Source organism: Rhinatrema bivittatum, chromosome 3 (assembly GCF_901001135.1).
Source record: "Rhinatrema bivittatum chromosome 3, aRhiBiv1.1, whole genome shotgun sequence".
Classification (NCBI taxonomy): domain Eukaryota; kingdom Metazoa; phylum Chordata; class Amphibia; order Gymnophiona; family Rhinatrematidae; genus Rhinatrema; species Rhinatrema bivittatum.
The window spans coordinates 412,753,022-412,776,921 of record NC_042617.1 but is presented as its reverse complement, the minus strand read 5'-3'; the positions used below and the strand labels follow the sequence as shown (position 1 = coordinate 412,776,921).

Sequence of the window (23,900 nt, the reverse complement as noted above, 5' to 3'; positions counted from 1 at the left end):
GTCCTTGGAGGGCACCATCTCAGACGGAGACAGTGGGTCTTTTTATGCCACCGGGGGCCGCAAAAGTGGCATCAATCTTATGCTTTTTAGTGCTTGACATGCTGATTTGCAAAACTGCAGCAAAAACACTCTGCAGTTTCGAGTAGGTAATACATGAAAGAGCACTAATCTGCTCAGGGGGCCGGTAACTTTTAAACATCTGTGCAGGTGCACATGTACATGCGTATACCAGCTCGCGCTAATGGACACAGCCATTTTATAACATACGCATGTATATGCACTAATGGTATAAAATAGGCTGTACGTGTGTACATGTGTGCGCCATTTTATATGGACGCATGCATGTACGCGCAAATGCAGCCTCTACCACTCGAATGAGGAGATTTAGTACATATGCACGCCAACGCAATTATCAGTTTCCCTGGTTCATTCCCAGTTCGTCCAGGTAAAGATTAGGACTTCCTACCCCTCCCATTAAATAGCCTACCTTTTACCCTGTTATCCCCAATCCTTAAAACCCCGCTAACTTCTTTCTTTTTTTTTTTTTTTTATTCAGGACTTACATACCATCCATAGCAGAAGAAATCTAGGAATGCCCATGCCCTGCCGGGATCATGCCCATGTCCTCCTCTTTTTTTGTAAAGACATTTTTGTGCATGTACTTGGAGATATGTGCGTACTCGCATGTACTGGGCCGACTTCTGCGTGTATCTCCTGGCTTTGGCATACGTAGGGCTTTTAAAATTTGCCTTTAAGGCTGGAGCTAAGCAACTATATGGCCATCTTGCTCTGCTTCAAACTATGCCCCCTATATTTTCAATTTATATGTTTAGCAATACAAAGCATTCAAACTTTGCACTCAGAAATACAATGCGAAAAAGAAAGGAAAAAAGAGGAAAAAAAGAAACTCATATACAAAAACAAGACAATTCAATTTCTCATTATCTCAATACACTAATGGCTGAATTTTAAAATGGCCATGAGTGAAAAAACGGGGATTACATATGTGGCCGGGCCTTGCGAGCACCATGCGCATTTTCAAAGGGGCCCAACCACACGCATAACCCCCGTTATGCGCAAAAGTGCTGGGCCCAGAGAAAGGGGTGGTCTGGGGGCGGAAAGGGGCAGGGCTGGAGGTGGCTTGTACAGCGGTCATTTGCTGCTGTGCCGGGGAAGCGCGTGCCAGGAGGCTGCTGGTGCTTGCAAGTTGCTACTGCTCCTGAAGAGGAGCAAGAGATAAAATAAAATATTTGGGGTTAGATAGGATAAGGATAGGGGGCGGGGAGGAGATGGGAAGAGGGAGGAAGGTCAGTTAGGTGGTTTGTAAAGTTTCCACTTCCCTCCCAGTCTGCTCCTTAATTGGAGTGGCCTGGGAGGGAACTGGGAGAGTCCTGATCTACGTGGAGGTTGTATAATTTCTGCCCCCTTGTGTGCGCCGCCCGCACATACGTGCGCGGTTTATAAAATCCGGCGTACATGTGTGCGCGGCCCATGGATTTTTTACCATGCATGCGCCGGCGCGCACATGTTAGAAAATCGGCACGTCCATGTATGTGCACCGGGAAGCACGCGCACACAGACGTGCATGTGGAGAATGAAAAATCTACCCCTAACTGAAGAAGGGGGCAGAAAAGGAAAATGAGGAGAAACCAATAAAGCATAAAAATCAAGAAAACTGCATTAACATGAAAAAATCCTACCATCAAAAAGAAAGATTGTAAACTAGAACAAAGAAGGAACCGGAGAAGATTATTTTATGATTATTGTATTTGTATTTTTAATATGTTATCTATGCTGTATTCATTTTTTGCTTTTTATCAGATGTATTTCTATTTACTGGTTATTTTATTTTTTATTTTGTAAACCGATATGATGTATTCTCAAAACCAGTATATATTTATTTATTTATTTAACAGTTTTATATACTGACCTTCATAGTAAATAACCATATCGGATCGGTTTACAATTAACAAGAATAAAAAACTGGGGTAACTATTCAAGTAAACGAAAGATAAACAGTAAGTAGGAATGAATCAAAGTTACAATCAACAGGGAAGAGAACTTGGAAGCTTGCAACAAGCTGGAAAGAAGATAAGGCAGGAAATAAATATGAAGTGATGCCATAGGGCGTACGGGTTAAAGCTTAATGGTGCTTTAACCTGGGAGAGTCAGAGTCCATTCGTGAGTATAATCATCATAACGGGTAAGCGTGAAGGACAACTAGTGATTGTCTGGTGGGTCGGTGAAGGCTTGGTGAAAGAGCCAGGTTTTAAGTCTTTTTCTAAAAGTTAACAGGCAAGGCTCCACTCTGAGACTTGAAGGGATGCTATTCCAGATAGATGGGCCAGCTATCGAAAAAGCTCTGTCTTTGGTCATCGAGAGGCGTGAAGCTTTAGTAGGGGGAAATTTCAGGGTGCCTTTGAGAGTATCTCTAGTTGGTCTGTTAGAGGAGTGGAGTTTGAATGGGATTTCCAGGTCGAGTTGAAGATGATGATGGATAGTTTTATGAATTACGGTGATTGATTTGTATAGAATTCTGAATATAAAAACAATCAAATAAATAAATAAATAAATAAATAAATAAATAAATACATGTTACAATTCTTCATGAGTCCAGAAACACCTTTAGCTGTTCCAAGGGGAAAAAAAATATAACAATCATTAATTTAATTAACAATACATTTACAAGGCTATCTTAAAAGAAAATATCCGCCCACAGCCAGTACCTTCTGTCTGAGCGTCAAGAACCTTTTTCTTATCTCCTGAATTAATCTAGTGAGATCTGGAAATATCCTAACATTTTGGCTCAAAAAAAAGAGTGTTCACGTTCTTAAAATACTTTTTCATAACCTTACTCAAATCCTGCTCTGCCACAAAGAAAACCAACAATGTAAGATACTAGGGATGTGAATCGTGTCCTCGATCGTCTTAACGATCGATTTCGGCTGGGAGGGGGAGGGAATCGTATTGTTGCCGTTTGGGGGGGTAAAATATCGTGAAAAATCGTTAAAAATCGAAAAATCGAAAAATCGAAAAACCGGCACATTAAAACCCCCTAAAACCCACCCCCGACCCTTTAAATTAAATCCCCCACCCTCCCGAACCCCCCCCCAAATAACTTAAATAACCTGCGGGTCCAGCGGCGGTCCGGAACGGGCTCCTGCTCCTCAATCTTGTCGTCTTCAGCCGGCGCCATTTTCCAAAATGGCGCCGAAAAATGGCGGCGGCCATAGACGAAAAAGATTGGACGGCAGGAGGTCCTTCCGGACCCCCGCTGGACTTTTGGCAAGTCTCGTGGGGGTCAGGAGGCCCCCCACAAGCTGGCCAAAAGTTCCTGGAGGTCCAGCGGGGGTCAGGGAGCGATTTCCCGCCGCGAATCGTTTTCGTACGGAAAATGGCGCCGGCAGGAGATCGACTGCAGGAGGTCGTTCAGCGAGGCGCCGGAACCCTCGCTGAACGACCTCCTGCAGTCGATCTCCTGCCGGCGCCATTTTCCGTACGAAAACGATTCGCGGCGGGAAATAGCTCCCTGACCCCCCGCTGGACCTCCAGGAACTTTTGGCCAGCTTGTGGGGGGCCTCCTGACCCCCACGAGACTTGCCAAAAGTCCAGCGGGGGTCCGGAAGGACCTCCTGCCGTCCAATCTTTTTCGTCTATGGCCGCCGCCATTTTTCGGCGCCATTTTGGAAAATGGCGCCGGCTGAAGACGACAAGATTCAGGAGCAGGAGCCCGTTCCGGACCGCCGCTGGACCCGCAGGTTATTTAAGTTATTTGGGGGGGGGTTCGGGAGGGTGGGGGATTTAATTTAAAGGGTCGGGGTGTGGGTTTTAGGGGGTTTTAGTGTGCCGGCTCACGATTCTAACGATTTATAACGATAAATCGTTAGAATCTGTATTGTATTGTGTTCCATAACGGTTTAAGACGATATTAAAATTATCGGACGATAATTTTAATCGTCCTAAAACGATTCACATCCCTATAAGATACTCGATTATCTCAAGACTAGATGATTTAAGAAAAGCTGTTAAGTTTAACATATTAGGAGGAAATGAACAGTCTATGCCTGTTGCTGGGAAACCAGACAATAAGTAAAAAAATACAATTTATTATTTGAAGGAAACTCATTTGAAGAAATATGGAATATACAAAGAAATATTTCTTTAACATTGCAATATGTAATTTGCCCATAACCTTAGGATAATTAAGCAGTCTCAAATTAAGATGTCTAGATTGAATCATAAGAAATTCAATCTTCCTTGATAAGATGCCATAGTCTGTTTTCATATTCACATTGAGCCCTTATATATTCTTAATTTCTTTTCCCAGAATGGTTAACTTATGACTATGCTCATCCAGATGTCCTTGGTGCCTCACGATGAGAGGCTCTAGCTAAGACGATAAAGAATCAGTCTTTTTCTCACAGGAGTTTAAGGATTTTCCAAAGTTAGATACCAGCTCCCAAAAAGACTCTAAACTCACCACCTCTGGCTTCACAGGAATGGAGAAAGACTCACCACAGGAAAGCTCAGATCTCTCAGGCGTTCCCTTCACTGAGGGCAACCCCACAATAACCAATGCACATCCTCCAGTAACCAAGGCCACATTTGCAGGGCAAAGATTATCACAGCTTCCTGGGGGACTCTTCTGAAGATTGCTGTAAGGATGCTGGCAAATCATGGGCCCCCTCCACCTCAGACATGCCTATTACATCATCCCATTTGTGCCTCTTTGAGCCTAATTGGGAAATCACATCCAAGTCTCAATGGTGGAGAACTGCGGGAGCTGAGAGACGCCTTGTCTCCAGGCGAAACTGATGCTCCTTCACCAAACTCCACAGCAGAGACCATCTCCCCCGCAGAGGCAGGACCCAAGAGCATGAACGCAGTCATCAAAAGCTGACCTGGAAGGTGAGCTGGCTCAGAAGGGACCACCCTTACCTTCCCTTTCCATTTAGATGGCTTATTCACTAAGGGAAATGCTCACACTTCACCATCTTGCGCGCTTATTCATTTTTGTGGAAAACACTAGGACACATCTGAGGGATCAGACAAAATATAAAGTGGCTAAAGAAAGCTTGAAGAGTGGCAAAATGCTTTGCATTTAAAATTCAATGCCAAAAAGGGCAGAGTCATACATTTGGGGTGCAGAAATCCAAAAAGCTGTACATAATAGGGCAGAGACGTACCTAGAATATTTGGTACCTGGGGCAGATATTTCTTTGGCCCCGCCCTCCCATTTCTGGTCACCGCTTCTATTCTTAGAGCAGGTTTTAAGCGAGTGTCCACAATTTCCTCTAACATGTATTATAGGGAACTGCAATATAAGTTTCTTCTGCGGGCTTATATGTCCGCTCAGATGGCTTTTCGCTTGAAAATCTCTGCCTCAGCTGCCTGTGGGAAATGTAAGGCAGATAATTGTACTTTATCGCACGCTTTTTGGGCATGCCCTCCTATTAACCTTTTTGGAGTCGACTTGCTCGATCCATTATGGGCCTGTTAGGGGTCTCGTTTAACATATCTCCGTTACTTCTCCTTTTTGGATGCATCCTGCCTTTGCAGGTTAGGGGTGTTGGACCTCGCTTGCTGCTACAGAAAGCCTGCTTGGTGGGAAAAAAGCGATACTCTTAAATTGGAAAAATGCGGACGCCCCTTCCTTTTGGGTATAGCGGAGCCACTTTCACTACTTACTATGGGCGGAAGACCTCGCTTCTTGCCAATCTCCTCTGCAGCGAAGGAAGTTTTTGAAGATTTGGGATCCTTACATTCAAGTTCTCCCACACAAGGCAAGGAGTTTGATTTTGAATGACTGACTTTTCTTATTTATTTTTTTGGGAGAACGCAAGCCCCATCAGGTGTCTTGTAAATCCTGAAGTTTTTCTGCTGAGTGAACACCGTGTACAGTTGAGTAATGAGTTTGAAACACTTGGGTGGGGAGGGGGGTGGGTAGAGAGGGAAGGTGGGAGGGTTGGGAAGGGGGTTCAGTCTGTACACCATCTCATGTCCTTTGCGATGCTTCTTTGAATGTGTTACAGACAAAGTATTTTCTGTTTGTTGTTGGTTCATGAAAACAATAAAAATTGTTTCAAATTAAAAAAAAAAAATACATTTCCTAAACATTGATAAAATATTTCAGAATAGCAAACACATCAAATAACACCCAATAATTAAAACTAATAAGGATTTTAAAAATCTCCTGCTCTCCATATCCGTCATCCTAAGATTGTTGTTGACTGGGAGCACGCATGCATGCACACACACACACATACACACACAATATGCTCCCTCTCTCTCATATACATACATACATGCTTGGTGAGAGTCAGAGGAAGCATGTGTGTGTGTGTGAGATACACACACTCACACTTTCTCTGTACTTCTCTCACACACACACTTCCTCTGTGTCTCTCTCACACACAGACATGATTCTTCCATCTTTCTCTCTCACACACAAATGCCTCCTCTGTGTCTCTCTCACATGCTAACATACAGACACACACACACTTCTTCTCTCTCTCACTCTCTCTCTCACATGCACACATGCAGACAAAAACTGAACTAGAAACCACAAGCCAGATTCCGTATGCAGTGCAACAATGGAAAAGCAGAAAATCACTATTCCTCAAAACAATACAATCAAGAAATATAAGTCAATCAGAATAGTAAAACCAAACTAAAAATATACATTTAAAAACAGCTGCTGATGATTATAATAATATTCAATAATTAGAAGCTTCTGTACAAAATTTAAAGAATGTCCTAAACATCGATAAAATATTTCAAAACAGAAGATATCAAATAACTCCCAGTAATTACAACTAATAAGGATTTTAAAAATCTCCCACTCTCCATATCTATCACCCTGAGATTGTCGTGAACTAGGGGTACACACACACACACACACACACATAAACAAAATATGCTCCCTCTGTCTCTCACACACATACATGCTTGGTGAGAGACAGAGGGAGCTTGAGTGTGTGTGTGCGTGTGTGTGCATGTGTGAAAGAGACAGACACACACGTTTCCTCCGTCTCTCTCTCACACACATACACACTTCCTCTGTATCTCTCACACATGATTCCTGTCTCACCCACGCACACACACATATGCTTCCTCTCTCTCACACCCACCCCTATCCCCACACACAGGCACCCTCTCATACATACATATCCACAGGCACACTCACACTCACGCTCACACTCATACATTCAACGTCTCATACATACATAGGTATCCTCTCATACACCCCCCCCCACACACTTTCATACATATACATGCACACACACCCTCATACACACATACACACACCCTCATACCCAGCCTCATTACACACACACACACACACACACACACATACCCTCATACCCAAACTCATTACACACACACACACATACCCTCATACATCCACATGCCCACACCCTCATATCTACACACATACACACACACACCCTTATACACACACACCCTCATATACCCACACTCTCCCCTCATACACTGGCACTTACTCTCACAGGGCCAGTCTCTCCCTTCTTTAGCTGCTGACAGCACCGCAAGACCCCTTCTTCTGCCATCAGTGCCAGGAGCGCTGGCAGCAATGCTGGGCCTGTTCTTTGCTGCCGCACCGGCTCCAGAAAGTACTGACGGTGCCGCTGGCCTCTGCAGCTACAGGTTCTTGCTTTTGCTGGTGGGGTTTCCCCCGCCACAACACTGTTCCACGCCACCGCAGGACTTTTCTGCCAGTGGCAATAAACCCCTCCCTCTGTTGCCACCCAGGGCAGTCCGCCCCCTCCCCGCCCCCTTAGTATGCCTCTGTAATAGGGGGAGATGCTGATTAGGAAAGAGAAATTGAGGTAATAAAATTTGATGATATCAAGGTGGTGAAACAGTGTGGCAAGATCATGGCTAGAGCTAGAGTAATGACAGGGTGCAAAGAGAGAGGCTCAGTCAGAAGTAAAAAGGAGATAATGCCCCTGTGCAGATCACTGGTGAGCCCTCACTCGGAATACAATTTTCAATTTTAGAGGCTGTATCTCTAAAATGGATAGAAATATGGTAGAGGTGATCCAGAGAAAAGCAACCAGAAAATGATGTAGAGTTTGCGTCAGAAGACATATGAGATGAGACTTCAGGACCTGAACATAGGTATTCTAGAAGAGAGGAGAGCTAGGGGGATATGATTTTGGCATTTATTTAAATACCTGAGAGATAATACACAAACTTTTATAATGGCAAGGAAACTGTAGAACTAGGGGGGTCATAGTATGAGGCTACAAGGACATAGATTCAGGAGCAGCATCAGAAAATATTATTAAATATGTGTAACTCCATTCCCGGGTGCAGGCTGCAACCTGCTGGGGCAATATAAGGATGTGTTGTCTCTTCAGGGCTGGAACCTTACCAGGCTAGCTTTTCCACAGTTCCTCTTTACCCCAAGTTCGGGATCCTTTCTTGATGGGGGGAAAGATTTGCTTTTTGGGTCTGGCGTGCTAAGGGTGACTTCACTTTTAATTCCATTTCCCTGGGATAGGGGTATCTTCTCTGTGTGTGCTGTACGTGCCAGTAACCACTCTGGAGCCAGTGACGGTGTCCAAAAATGAAAGGCTTTACTGATAGAAAAGTCAGATGAAAATGGCACAGTTAACTTAATCCTCAGCACCACAAGATTTTCCTTTTTTGTAACAGTGTCTTTCCTTAATCTGTGCAATAGCTTCCTTACCAGGGCAAGAGAAACCTCTACCTTCCAGGGCTTGGAAAAAAATAGATTTCGCAGGTGGGCAGGGGATCCTTTAGTTGGGCAGGAAGACCTCTTCAAAGTGGCAAAATTACTGTCCTTGCACAGAGAGTCCAAATCTCTCTCTCTCTCTCTCCTCAGGGTGTGTCCTTAATGCTCTTAATTGTCTCTTTACTCACAGTCAGCCATCGTCCAGTTTTCTTTATTTTGGGATCCTTGCTGGAACAGCAGTTGCAAATGTCCTTAGAATGGGTAGGAAGGCGGGCAGTCAAAACTTCATCCCAGATGTTTTAAAACAATGTTTCTTCCCAGGGAGTGGATAAGCAGGGCAGATCTCTGATCTACCTCACAGGCTTCTATCAGGGTTTGCTGGAATCCTTCAAAGCAGGCCTAAAACATTTACTCAGGGAAAATTCCACACACCTACTCTAACTTGAAAATCAACTCCCACTGCTCCCAGAGCTCCTAGGAGAGAGCTGCTATAAAACTTATCAAAGGGGACGGCCATTCCAGCTCCCACAAAGGCAGGGACTCTATCGAATGGATCCTCCTCTAATTATTCTTTACAACACTAAAAGGTGAATTTTAAAATCCCAGTCCGCGCACACATCTCAAAAGTTTTCAAAAGGTGGCGGATCGTGGCCATGGTCTGGGTGTAGAATTGGCATTTCAGAGTTTGAAACTGAGATGTGTGTGTAAATACTTTATTTATTTATTGATTTGATTTTAGATACCGATATTCTAGTATAATCATTTTGGTTTACCGCACCATAAAATAATAAATAAAATACATAAATAACACTAAACTATAAAAGAGTATGTAAAAATGTAACTACTTAAAATAAATTAAAATTCAAAGATAATAAAACAATAGACAAAATAAAAGCCTTTCCTTGTTCTCCATGCTGAAAACAGATATCCCATTTAGTCAAAACAGATTTAAACAATCCTGATCAAAGTCAGAATGCCTGTTTAAATAATCTGGTTTTCACATTCTTTTTGAAATTTTGAAAGTTCATCTCAAGACTTAGGTCACTTGGGAGCGAGTTTCACAAGAGTCAGGCCAGCCAGGGATAAAGCTCTCTCTCCCTTACTCTATTCAAGTGAGCCAGTTTTGCAGTTGACCCGTATTACTCAACCACAGATTCTGTTGTGGGGTATGTAAATGAAGTGATGCGTTTAACCATTCAGTTTTCTCATTATGGATAGATTTACTTCTGCTATGGATAACATATAAGTTCAAAAATAAAGAAAACTAGGCAAATCTATAGAGTTTTAAAGGTCAGGGCTAATTGGGAGAATGAAGGCTATTAAACTAGGGGGAGTTGGAGTACCTTTCTCTTAACTGGATGAACTGGGACAAACTGGTAAAACAGTGCCAGGGTTGCCCCTTTTAAAATCCTCTGAATTAATGTGGTAGAAGTGGCATTTGTGCACCCACTTAAAATTTGGTGCACATGAGCATGCAGCCAAGCTATTTTATAACATGCACACGTATACACGTGCAAGTTATGAAATAGTTGTGTCCCTGGGCGAGGGCTAATGCAAGCACACAAATGTGTGCCTGCATGCTGGTTTAAAATTTTATCGCCCCTCAGCTCTTAGATGGAAAGGAATTACCTGGGGCTTAATGGTAACAGAACCCTTGTCTGTTACATATGGAAAAGATGGTGAATGCATGGAAGGACAGAGAGGATAGAAAAGGGGGAGGTGTGGCTCTTTATGTCAGAAACAACATCCAAGCATCTGAGCTACAAGGAAGTTGGGGTAAAGAAGAAGCTCTATGGGTCGACCTAAAAAAAGATGACGGAGTGTCCATTTATATTGGAGTGGTTTACAGGCCTCCAAACCAAAAGGAAGAGCTGGACAGAGATCTGATTGAAGACATCCATAAGATAGGTAAGAAGGGAGAAGTGGTGATCGTGGGTGACTTTAATTTGCCAGATGTAGACTGGAAAATCCCATCTGCAGAAACTAAAAATAGTAGAGCAATAATGGATGCCATGCAAGTATCTTTGTTCAAACAAATGGTGTTGGAACCCACGAGAGAAGGTGCTATACTCGACTTATTGCTCAATAATGCAGATAATGTCTCAGATGTCCAGGTGGGCGCCCACCTCAGCAGCAGTGATCATCGAACGGTATGGTTTAATATCACTAATAGAATAGGGAAAAGAACCACAAAGACCCGAGTTTTACAGTTCAAAAACACAGACTTTGAGGAAATGGGAAAGTACCTGGAGGAAGAACTTAAAGGATGGGAGAACGAGAGAGATGTGGATCAGCAGTGGACCAATCTAAAAGGAGCAATCACCAAGGCAACTGCTCTATATGTTAGAAACATAAAGAAAAGCAAAAGAAAATTGAAACCTATCTGGTTCTCAAAGGAGGTGGCTGACAAAATTAAAGCTAAAAGAACAGCATTCAAGAAATATAAAGGATCCCAAAGGGAGGAGCACAAAGAAGAATATTTGTATCAACTGAGGGAGACGAAGAAAACAATCAAGTTGGCAAAAAATCAAGCAGAAGAGAGGATTGCCAAGGAGATAAAAAATGGTGACAAAACATTTTTCAGATACATCAGCGAAAAGAGAAAGGTCCAAAGTGGTATAGTGAAATTGAAAGGTGGTAATGATCAATGTGTGGAGACAGACGAAGAAATGGCAGAAATATTAAACGAATACTTCAGCTCTGTGTTCACTAAAGAAGACCCTGGAGAAGGACCATCTCTACACAACAAGAAACTGGAGGGAAGTGGAATAGATGAAAATCCTTTTACAGTAGAAAATGTGTGGGAAGAGCTAAAGAACCTGAAAGTGGACAAAGCCATGGGGCCTGATGGGATTCATCCAAGGATATTGAGGGAGCTCAGAGATGTTCTGGCGGGTCCGCTGTGTGACCTGTTCAATAGATCCCTAGAAACGGGAGTGGTGCCGAGAGACTGGAGAAGAGCGGTGGTGGTCCCGCTTCACAAGAGTGGGAACAGGGAGGAGGCTGGCAACTACAGGCCGGTTAGCCTCACTTCGGTGGTGGGAAAAGTAATGGAGTCTCTGCTGAAAGAGAGAATAGTGAACTATCTACAGTCCGGAGAATTGATGGACCAGAGGCAACATGGATTCACCAGGGGAAGATCCTGTCAGACAAATCTGATTGACTTTTTTGACTGGGTAACCAAGGAATTGGACCAAGGAAGAGCGCTCGATGTCATATACTTGGATTTCAGCAAAGCTTTTGATACGGTTCCGCACAGGAGACTGGTGAATAAAACGAGAAGCTTGGGAGTGAGTGACAAGGTGGTGACCTGGATTGCAAATTGGTTGACGGACAGAAGACAATGTGTGACGGTAAACGGAACCTTCTCTGAAGAGAGAGCGGTTTTAAGTGGTGTACCGCAAGGATCGGTGTTGGGACCGGTCCTGTTCAATATCTTTGCGAGCGACATTGCGGACGGGATAGAAGGTAAGGTTTGTCTTTTTGCGGATGACACTAAGATCTGCAACAGAGTGGACACGCCGGAAGGAGTGGAGAGAATGAGACGGGATCTAAGGAAACTGGAAGAGTGGTCGAAGATATGGCAGCTGAGATTCAATGCCAAGAAGTGCAAAGTCATGCATATGGGGAGCGGAAATCCAAATGAACTGTATTCGATGGGGGGGGAAAGGCTGACGTGCACGGAGCAGGAGAGGGACCTTGGGGTGATAGTGTCTAATGATATGAAGTCTGCGAAACAATGCGACAAGGCGATAGCAAAAGCCAGAAGAATGCTGGGCTGCATAGAGAGAGGAATATCGAGTAAGAAAAGGGAAGTGATTATTCCCTTGTACAGGTCCTTGGTGAGGCCTCACCTGGAGTACTGTGTTCAGTTCTGGAGACCGTATCTACAAAAAGACAAAGACAAGATGGAAGCGGTACAGAGAAGGGCGACCAGGAAGGTGGAGGATCTTCATCGCATGACGTACGAGGAGAGATTGAAGAATCTAAATATGTACACCCTGGAGGAAAGGAGGAGCAGAGGTGATATGATACAGACTTTCAGATACTTGAAAGGTTTTAATGATCCAAAGGCAACGACAAACCTTTACCATAAGAAAAAAATCAGCAGAACCAGGGGTCACGATTTGAAGCTCCAGGGAGGAAGATTCAGAACCAATGTCAGGAAGTATTTCTTCACGGAGAGGGTGGTGGATGCCTGGAATGCCCTTCCGGAGGAAGTGGTGAAGACCAGAACTGTGAAGGACTTCAAAGGGGCGTGGGATAAACACTGTGGATCCATAAAGTCAAGAGGCCACCAATGAAGAGTGGGTGACTCGCCAGAATGATGGCTACTGCCTGGAGACAATACCCTTATTCAATAAACATACACATGGTTACTGTGACTCCAACATCACTCTAAGCTTCAACAGCAAGAGGAAATGTGGAAAAAAGGATTTGCACTCACAAAGACGGGAGTAGCTGGCTTGTTACGGCGGTTACTACCCCAAACCAAATATCCAAATTACTACCTCCACCTTCCTCTATTCCTGATGCCTTTCAACTAGCTTGATCACTCCATTCTTATACTTCACTTCAATGCATATCCAGCATAGTTCTCTGCTTCAACAGCAGGGGAAAAGAAAAACTGTTACTTCACACATCCAGCAGAGCTCTCTGCTTCAACGGCAGGGGAGAAGATAAACAACCAATAAGGGCTGTATAACATAATCTGGGTAAAAACAAATAAGCATGGGTGTAGCTTGCTTATTGCGGCGGTTACTACCCCTACTACCTCTAACTACTCAAGCTAGATATTTCACTTGGATGCAGCTCCATCACCGCTCTCTACATTAATGGTGGGGGTGGAAGGGAATTAGAACCAAGAGCTAAGAGAAACAGATAAGTATGAGAGAAGAAATGAGGGAAGCTTGCTGGGCAGACTGGATGGGCCATTTGGTCTTCTTCTGCCGTCATTTCTATGTTTCTATGTTTCTATGTTTCTATGAATGCCCTCCCTGAGGAGGTAGTGGAGACAAAGATAGTAGCAGAATTTTAAAAAGCATAGAATAGAGGCAAGAGGATGGAAGCAAAACACGGTAACTTGCACGGAGTAGTGGTTAAACCCAAAACCACACTGGAATAGTGGTAGTGTGCTTCCAAGAAAAGTAAAAAGGTAACCTGCATGGAGCAGCAGTTACAAACCTAAACAGAAGGCATGATGGGAACCTGCATGGAGCAGCAGTTACGACCCTAAACACGTTTCTGGGTAGACTGGATGGGCTATTTCAGTCTTTTTCAACCGTCATTTACTATGAGGTAGATATTCAGAATAAAATGTCTAACTTCTCTATGACAGGCCTAATTTATCCGATACACTTAATCAAATAAATACGAATATTGCAACTTATCCAGCTAAATATAATGAATCCAGCAAAAACCGTGAAAGGTGGTGCTATTCGGCCCACTACTGCCGACGATAACGCGTGCTACTGCTGACTCCGCCGACTCCGCCCCCTCCCCGCCTCCTCCCCTCCCCATATTTGCATGCTATCGCACACAAAAAGGGCCTTTTCGCATGCAATAAGCCTTTGATAAATGACCCCATTAGTCGGATAAGTAATGCCACTCCAATACATCCCCTGCCTGCGCACTAGATATCCAGCTAACTATTTATTTGGATAAGTAGCTTATCCGGCTAAGTGCCGACCACTGAACGTAGCCAGCCGCCACTTATACAGTTAAGTAGCGCTAAATATCAGGTCCCACTATGTTACTATAGCCACAAAGAATTTCTTCAACCATATTCCACCAGGTTAAAGGCAATAATTATTCATAAATTGTAAATCACATATTCTCCCCATTCTCATACAGATAAGAAATCTGAGAATGGTCACTCTTTCCAAATGGAATAGATATTAAGTGAATAAATATTATATATAGGAAGGTCAATATTCAAAAGGGTGTGTCCGGATAACTTCTGGAGTTGCCTGGACAAGCCATGGGCTTTTAATTTCCTGTCCTGTCAACTGGTGAAATTTTACCTGGATAAAAGTTATCCAGAAAAAAAAGAAGCAGGATCCAAGGGTGAAAATTAGCTTTAGCCAGGTAATGCTAATATCGAGTGTTATCTGGTTGAAGTTAGCCAGTGAAGTTACTTGTGACGAGCACTGCTCTAAAATTGCCCAGGTAAAGTCACCTGAATCACTTCAGGCAGATATATTCACTGCCAGCCTTCCCTGGGTAAGTCTAGCAGTACTGCTGATTATCACAGCTGTAGTGACCTGGGTAAGTAACTTCTTGCTTATCAATGTGAACCTCAAAATCTCTGTTTTGACATGGAAGGGAGGCATGATTAAACAGTCATAGCACAGGAATGGGAAACAAGATTCTGGGTCATTTGGTTTGTCTTACTGTGCTTCTGTTTACCCAAAGAGAATGGGTTTCTTCTCTTTCTAATCTCCCTCTTGGTAGCTGCCTCACAGTGTAAAATGTATGTATATTTGGCCATCCCCCTGAAACAGTGTGACTGTAAAGTGTTTGGATTAAAAGAAAAAAGCAACACTGTGTTACTTTAATGTTATTTCTTAGTCTGAAGATATTTTGCTAAGAGTGGCAGTAATGGCTATTTCCTCTTTTGTGTTAAACAAAAGCTTTATTCAGGGACCTGTTTGAAAGTACATTTGGGGGTGAAGGCAGGGAAATATGCATGTCCAAAATTGTGTTTCAAGTTTAGTCATGGTTTGATCTAAATCCCCAGTTCTCCCACCACCCAAAGATAATTGCAAACTTCTGATCTAAGAGAAATAAATACAGAACACAGGAAAGTATAATTTAAACCATTCATTTCACCTCATCTTGTAAGTTTTTGAAATGTGGCTCGATATTTGGAATGCAAAAATCATTCCAGTTATAATTCTGAGGCAGATTTTCTTCCCTTAGCTACATTCCAACTTCACAAACCCTGTGCCATTGCGTTTCCCTGCAGACCTTGCCTTGCTGTAACAGACTCTTTCAATGAAACACTGTGAACAATGAAGACATTATTTGAAATATATTGAGAAAAATGTACCTATTTGGATACTCCTTGATGATCTGATATATACTAATTTTGATGGTTTCATTTTCAAATCGGCTGTTACTCCGATCTTTATAAATCCGGAATTCAGCTGCTGTAACTGCTTCTCCGTGTGGGATTTGAGTAAGGTCAAATCGAAACTCTTTGTAGTGCCTTCGCTGGTGAGAAAAGTCCTTGTCTCTTTCAACTACAAAAAATTAATATATAACATATATTTACATGTATAAATCTAAGAGTAATTTAGACATACATTTACTGTGAATTCATTATTCTAAATATGAAAAAACAGCATGATAATATGAAACTGGACAAATAATTTATGTATTTATTTATTTATTTATTTAGTGCTTTTTTTTTTTTATACCGGCATTCATGGATACAGATCATATCATGTCAGTTTACAAGGAACCAGGGTTATAACATTAACATTAACATAGCGGAGAAAGGCAAACGTTACAATAAAACAGGGGGAATGGAACTGGGGGACGAAGAAGCCAGAGCGGAAAGTAACTCGATTATAACAAATTATTTACAGTAATTAAAATAATGAAACCACATATCCAGATACGACTTTCAGTTTAAAGGAAACATCAATAGACAGCGGTATACAGTTCAAGATATTAAAAATAAAAAACCCTTAGGGGTTGCACATAGATTCCAGGAGCCAGGACTGAAAAAATATCAAATTAGGTAGAAGTGTGCATGACAAACGTGAGTAGAAATAAGGATGACATGATGGCGGAAAAGAAATTTGCAACTGAAAGTTTTATATCTCAGATGCTGAATCACTAGACTGACTGGAAGTGGATTATATGAATGTGTTTAACTACAAAACTGCCTAAAAGGTCAGTGAAGTATGATTAGGAAATGTATCACTGTTTATTTCAAAAAGGACAAAAATAGGAGAAATCAGAGGAAGAAAAAGATTTCTCATTTTTCCAGGTAAATATAATTTTTGTTCATGTTGTATTATATATTGATAAATTCATGTGAAAAATAAAATAAAAACTGAAAACAAAGATCTCTAAGTAGAATGAGTAAATCTGTAAAGCAGGAAACTAGGATTAGAATCTAAAACCAAGAAGGACAAGATGTCAGACTCCAAAGAGGATGGGTCAAGTAGTTTATTTTTATAGAGACACTTCGAATATCAAAAAAAGAGCAGCATTTTCTGCAGTTCTCAAAACAGAGGCAACTGTTGTAACAATTAACTTGGACTTGAGAAGGGATGAAAAAAACAAAATAGGGAAAATTCTAGAAACCATACATACTCGGGGGAAATTTAGATCCCCGGCATGCACAAATAATGGGAGATATGTGCGTGGCCGGGCTGTACACGCACAATTTACTTCAGCCCTGGGGCTGAAGTAAGTTGCACGATCCCCGGCACAGCGGCCGAGCGGAGGCCTCTGGCCATGCCCCCGCCCCTTTTTGCAAGCCCCCGGGACTTACACGCGTCCCGGCGCGCGTATGACCGGTTACGCGCGTAACCCTTTGAAAATCTGGCCTTAAGCATTTTCTAAGCAGCCCGGCCATATGCATACCTCCTGGTATGTGTGGAAAACAGGCTCCAGCCAAAAAGGGCAGGCCGGGGGCAGGGGCCGGCTGGGACAGTGCAACTTCAGCTCATAGCTCCTGGCTTTGGCACACATAGGGCTTTTAAAATCCACCTTTAAATGTGATAGAGTATGGTTAGTCTTGCAAAGGAGGATATATTTTCCATTTACAGTGTCTATGCAAAAATAAATTAATTCAAAGTAAAATCTGTACTGTAAAATGTAATTGAAAGGTGACTGTTAAAAGAGGGTGTATTGACATAGAGGACCTGATTACATGTATGCCCAATTTTATAACATGCATGTGCAGGCGCACGCATGTTATAAAATCGGGGGTCAGCGCGTGCAAGGGGATGCACCGAGCCTGCTCCGAGCCGCGCTGCCTTCCCCCATTCCCTACCCCCCCTTCCCTTCCCCTACCTCCCCCGCCCTTTTCTCCCTACCTTTTTTGTCTTCTTTTTTTTGCCTCTGGCCATGCCCCCGCCCCAGCCCTGGACCGCCCCACCCTGCCCCCTCCCCGCCCCTTTTTGCAAGCCCCCGGGACTTACACACGTCCCGACGGGCTTAACCCTTTGAAAATCCGACCCTAAGCTTTTTCTCAGAGACATAATGAGCTAAAAGCCATAGTGAATCAGGTCCACGTGATAAAACAGAACTCCTATTTCACTATAACCATTACCTCATCTCTCCTCATTATTAATATCATTTAGGGATTCTGATTTTCTACGGCTTTTCTCTGTCCATGGAAAAAGACCTTGCTTAATCAGGTTCTTAATTCTTATTTGTTGTCAACTATATTACAAGCTTGTTGGGGAGAGGATTTGGTCTACTGTATCTTATTCAACTGCATATATTATTCTTACATAGAGCCTTATTCCCCATGGTGGTTGACTTCTGTATTCCTCTCTGGTTCTCTGCAATAATAATAATCATCATTTTTACATTTCCGTCATGATGAGAATTGAACTCATTTTAGAAGCCAGTGAAACTAAAAAAGAAAAGCCCAAATCATAGTCTCATCTAACTGCTATTCCCAACCATGGTTAGTTGTTTCACTGATTATCGTCCATCAGCATTATACCCCACATTCATTTTCAGCACTTTTTCTTTCCAAATGCTCCCAAAAGGAGATTAGGGACTATATGACTTAGAGGGGATATAAAATCATGTGTGATATGGAACAGGATGATGAAGAGTGGCTATTTATACTTTCAAATAGTACTAGGAATAAGGGATATTGCATGTCACTAACTAATAGCAGATTTAAAATCAAATTTAAGAAGTATTTTTTTTTTCAGCCAACATACAATTAAGCAGTGGAATGTGTTTATGGAGGATGCAGTCAAAGTTAATAGTATGGCAGGGTTCAAAAAAAGTTTGGACAGGTTTCTGGGAGACAGATCTATGAATAATGTAAATTGCACATGACAACCTACCACAGAGCTATAACAAAAGCCAAAAAAAGATACTTCTCTCAGTGCATTGAACCCAATCAAAAAACAGTTTGAAATAGTAAATAGCCTGCTACAACCACCACCTCAATAGAGTTAGTCATCTCAATATAAATGAATACCAAATGACTTTATCTCCTCCTTTGAAAACAAAATCAAGGAATCCATTGGCACTCTCAAGATAGCCTCAGCATGGAGAAAAAAATAAGCACATCCCCTTTAAATTCACTAGAGTTCTGGAACTCAGTTATCCCAATCAATGAAGAGGGTACGGAAAAACAATTAAACAACCTCTGCCCATCAACCTTCATCCATGACTGTTATTCATCCAAGTCAGTGAAGCCAGCAAATGGGAACCTCAAAACCTGTGCAGCCAAAATGGTAAACTCATCCTTCTTTGAAGGATTGCTACCTATAAATCTGAAAAAGTCATGGTCAGCCATTATTAAAAATGTTCACAGACAAACCTGAAAACTGCTACATAGTGTCCAATATCCCATTTTTAGGGAAAGTAGTGGAACATATAGTTTGGCCACAACTAAATGACTAGCTGACAGAGAGAAAATGGCTAGGCCATGGAACAGAGATGGGACTTATCACCAGTGATGTAGTCATGGGTTGGCCTGGATGGGCCGAGGCTCACCCAAGCATAGCTGCCTGGCACTAGAAGAGGCTTGAATAATGGCTGCTATGGATCCCCCTCTCATGATGGCTGAAGAAGGAGAGGGCCACTGCGTGATCCCATCCCCGCAATGGTGAAGGAGAGGACCAGCTGTAGCAAGGTCACCATGGGATCCATTCCCATTGCAGCAAAAGAGAAGCCCTGCTGCAGCAAGGCCTCCATAGATCCTATCATATGGCAAAGAAGAATGGATTTGGTGATGCCTAAAGAAGAGGCCCTGTGTGTGTGTGTGTGTGTGTGTGTATAAGAGTGGAAGTTTGGGTGTCTGTCTGTATGAGAGTAAAGGCCTGGTGAGGGAGGGGGTTGTGTGAGAATGGGAACCTGCAGGGGCATATTAGAATGGGAGCATGGATGAGTGTGTGTGTGAGAGAATAGAAGCTTGGGGGGGTGTATGAGAGTGGTAGACTGTGGGTGTGTGGCAAAGAGTGGGAGTCTCAGCGTGTGGCTATGTGTATGTATGTGAGGATGGTAGCCTGGTTGAGTATATGTTTGTATGTGTGTGTGTGTATGAGAGAAAGAGAGAGAGAATAGGAGTGTGCGTATGTGTGTGCTTGTGTGTGTATGTGTGTATGTAAGAATGGGAGCCTAAGGGGTGTGTGTGTGTGTATTTTATGTGTGGGTGTGAACCTGTGTGTGAGAGAGAGTGAGAGCGTGAGGGTTTTTGTGTGTGTGGGAGAGCATATGAGACTGAGAGCTTGTATGTGTGTGTGTGTCTATGTGTGTGTGAAAGACAGCATGTGAGAGTGAAAGCATATGTGTGTGTGTGTGTGTGTGTGTGCATGTATGTGAGAGAGAGAGAGAGAATTTGAGAGTATGAACTTGTATGTGTGAGATAGTCTGTGAGGGAAAGCATGAACCTGCAGCCCCTATTCCATCTGTGCAAATTAATTGGGCCCCTTGCATATCTGCTTATATCTGTTACAGAGATATATCCTGGATTCTCAGTCTGGTTCTTGAATCAGTTGCAAGTAATGACACTGCCAGCCAGTGTCAGACACACACATGGTCAATCACAAACAGATTTTTAGATTGCAGAAACTTTATTGGCACATACACATTGACACCCACAAAGACACATATTCTTTCTCAGACACAAAAACACACCCACACACAGAGTGTGTGTGAGTGTGTGTGAGTGTGTGTGTGTGTGTGTGTGTGGGTATGTTTTTGTGTGTCAGAGAGCAAGATACCTACACACACACACAATCACAGACAAAGTGTCTATGGGTGTGTGTTTCTCTCTCACTTTCTCTGACACAGATACACATGCACTCCCTCCGACATGCCACTTTTGTACTGCTTACACAGTGAGTGCCCCCAGTACAGCATTGCTGCATCATGGGGTAAAGTTCTTGCTTGCTGCCAGCCCTTTCCCATTCTGCAGCAGCCCCCTCCTTTTCCCAATCTCATTCTCTAGGAGATTTGCTGGTTCCACAGCCAACTACTTCTCTCAGAGCCTCCCTAACACTGCATAAGCAATTTCTCCTGGCGTACCCCTTCCTTCCTGAGCCTGTAGCTTTCCTCCACTTCTCCACAACCCTCACACCACTCTAGTGCATACCCATTGACTGCAGGCTACACAGTCTACTGCTTTTATGGTTCCCAGGAGGTGCTCTGCCTACCGATTCCAGGGGAGAGAGGAACAGAAGTGATCCACACTGTTCCCTTGGCTTATAAAAAAAGAAAATTAAGCCCTGGCTGAAACTGGTGAAAGCACTAATCCAAAGCAGCACAGTTCCAGATGGAATCCTGCTTTCTCTTATGGAACTAGTGCAGCCAGGGCTGGTACAAGGATATTAGGTATCATAGGTGAACCTTACAGCCTTGCACACATTCCTAGCACACACTCCTAGCCCCACCCTAATTAAAAAATATGCAATTATAGTAACAGATTTTACATGAATAAGAATATTCAGTGTTTTAAGATAAAAATATCACTTATAATATGTGTATTAATTACATGCACCGCTGTGGTACCAACCAGAAACCTCTGCAAAAAAAAAAAAAAAGACACCTCCAACCATATGTAATTGGGACTATTGCAAAGCATGTCAGTCATCAGAAAGCTTTAAAGTAAACTGAATTACAATATAGTAAACTTCCTATACAAAAACATCATAGTCAGCACTCAAACAATAGCAACCCTATCTATGAAAAGATAACACAGCAAATATTACACCAGGCCATAAAACACCAATACTCCTAATATTAAGAAAACAGAACAAGTCAAGCTGAAGAGCCTGACAGAAATTACATGCTAGCAGAATACCTTACCTCAGTTACACATGCAGAACACAGACAGACCTTCATCAAATACAGAATAAAGAGAAAGTAAAACTAGAAACATGCAGACAAAAACTAAATTGGAAACTGTAACAAGACAGACTCCGTATGCAGTGCAACAATGGAAAAACAGAAACATCACCATTCCTCATTAAACATCACCATTCCTCATTAAACATCAAACAATAAAATCAAGATATATAAACCATCATATTAGTTAAACTATACTCATAAAAAAAATAAATATTTCAAAGCAGCTGAGGAATAGAACATCCAATGATTAAAAACATATAATTATTTTCTTACATTTTTCAAACTTCAAGAAAATATTTCAAAACAGCAGACACATCAAATACTAGCCAATAATTAAGCTAAAAAAAATCCCTTGCTCTCCATACCCGGGAACTTTATACTCCAGTCACCCTGAGATTCCATGGAATAATCAGGGATAGGAGATGTGCACAAATTTTCGTCTCTCTCTTATATATACACATTCTCTAACATACATATTCATTCTTACACAAACTCCCTTATATTCTCTCACACACATGCTGACTGGCTCACAAACTCTGGCTCACACATGTTCACTGATTTAAATAGTCTTTATGCTCACACATATGCTCATTGACTCACTATTATCTCTAGCTCACACACCCTCTGGAATCCATAGCAAGCCTGACTGTATTATTATGCAGTGCAACAACAGAAAAGCAGAAACATCATCATTCCTCATAAACCATTAAGCAATAGAGTCAAGAAATACAAAACATCATGCATAATATTAAAGCCATACTAATAAAAAGAATAAATATGTCAAGCAGGCAACAGCCAATGAACATTCAGTACTTAAAATGACTCACTTTTTTTATATTTCCCAAATTCCAAATATTTCAAACAGCAGAGACAAGAAATTTAAAATAATAGGATTAAAAATCTCGAGCATTGCAATCCATAATTAGTATCTTTTGATTTCCAGTCACCCACAAATTGTTGTGGATTGGGGAAGGGGGGCTTCAAAATCTTTATCCTCTATCTCCCCCTCCCACAGACATGCTGTCACATACACAAGCTCTCTCACTCACATATATGCTGTCACATACACAGACTCTTTTGCTCTCACACAGCTACATAGACTCTCACATTTTCACATACACACAGACTCTCACAGACACATGCTGACTGTCTTGCTCTCTCATGCATACAGTCTCTCAGACATACTTAGGCTCTCTCACTCTCTTATACACATGCAGGTTCTCACACACACATGCAGGCTCTGTCACTCTCATATACAATCAGGCTCTGATACACACGTTTGCTCACTCTCTCATGCATACATGAAGGCTCTCACACACTACCACATGCAGGCTGACTTATACATACAGTGCAGGTGCTCTCTCTCTCACACACACACACACACACATATACAAGCATACACACCTACAGCTTTCAGGCCGTCCCCTTTCTTCTTGGCCTTGCCTTTGCCACTGTTGGATGGCAGTGCTGCTCTTCACTGCCCAAAGGGAGGTGGAAGGAAGCCACTGCTACTGCGCAGCTCCTGAAAAGTTAGGGGGGAAGGGGAGAGTCACTCGGCCTTGCAGGCCTCTCTCCTGGCCCCAGAACAACTGTCTCCCAGCCACGGCAAGATGGGTTCTGCCGCGGCTTTGCAGGCCTCTCTCCCAACACTTGAATGATGGTGCCGAACGGCTGTCTCTCAGCCATGGCAGGATGGGTTCTACCATGGCCTTGTAGGCCTCATTCCCAGCCTCAAAACAGCTTTCTTCCAGCTGTGGCAGGATGGGCTCTGCCGTGGCCTTGCAGGCCTCTCTCCCGGCCCCGTAATGGCTTTTTTCCGGTCGCAGCAGGATGGGCTCTGTCGTGGCCTTGCAGGCCTCTCTCTCGGCCCTGCAAGTTTCTCTTTGGGCCGTAGTCAGGGTTGCCAAAATTTCCAGTCTAGGACTGGACACTTGAAAAACAGGGTGGGGAGACACATGGTGACCCTCATTAGCATACATTTTATATCCAGCCAGTGAACTACCTAATCCCTGTATCTGTGTATACATTAAAGGGCAATATTGAATTGACAGGCTACACACAGGCAACAATTTCTCTTACAGCCTCTCAGGGCAATGAAGGGGGCCCCTGCCACTCA

At 42.8% G+C, this 23,900-nt stretch overlaps 1 protein-coding gene across 2 annotated transcripts in view; it reads right to left on the bottom strand.

Moving 5' to 3' along the window:
* BMP5 (bone morphogenetic protein 5) overlaps positions 1 to 23,900 on the bottom strand; it is a 255,498-nt gene that overhangs the window by 167,420 nt on the left and 64,178 nt on the right. For both annotated transcript variants that reach the window (XM_029595693.1, XM_029595694.1), the window contains exon 2: positions 15,774 to 15,966. In XM_029595693.1, coding sequence (XP_029451553.1) covers positions 15,774 to 15,966 — 193 coding nt within the window. The remainder of the gene's footprint in view (positions 1 to 15,773; positions 15,967 to 23,900) is intronic.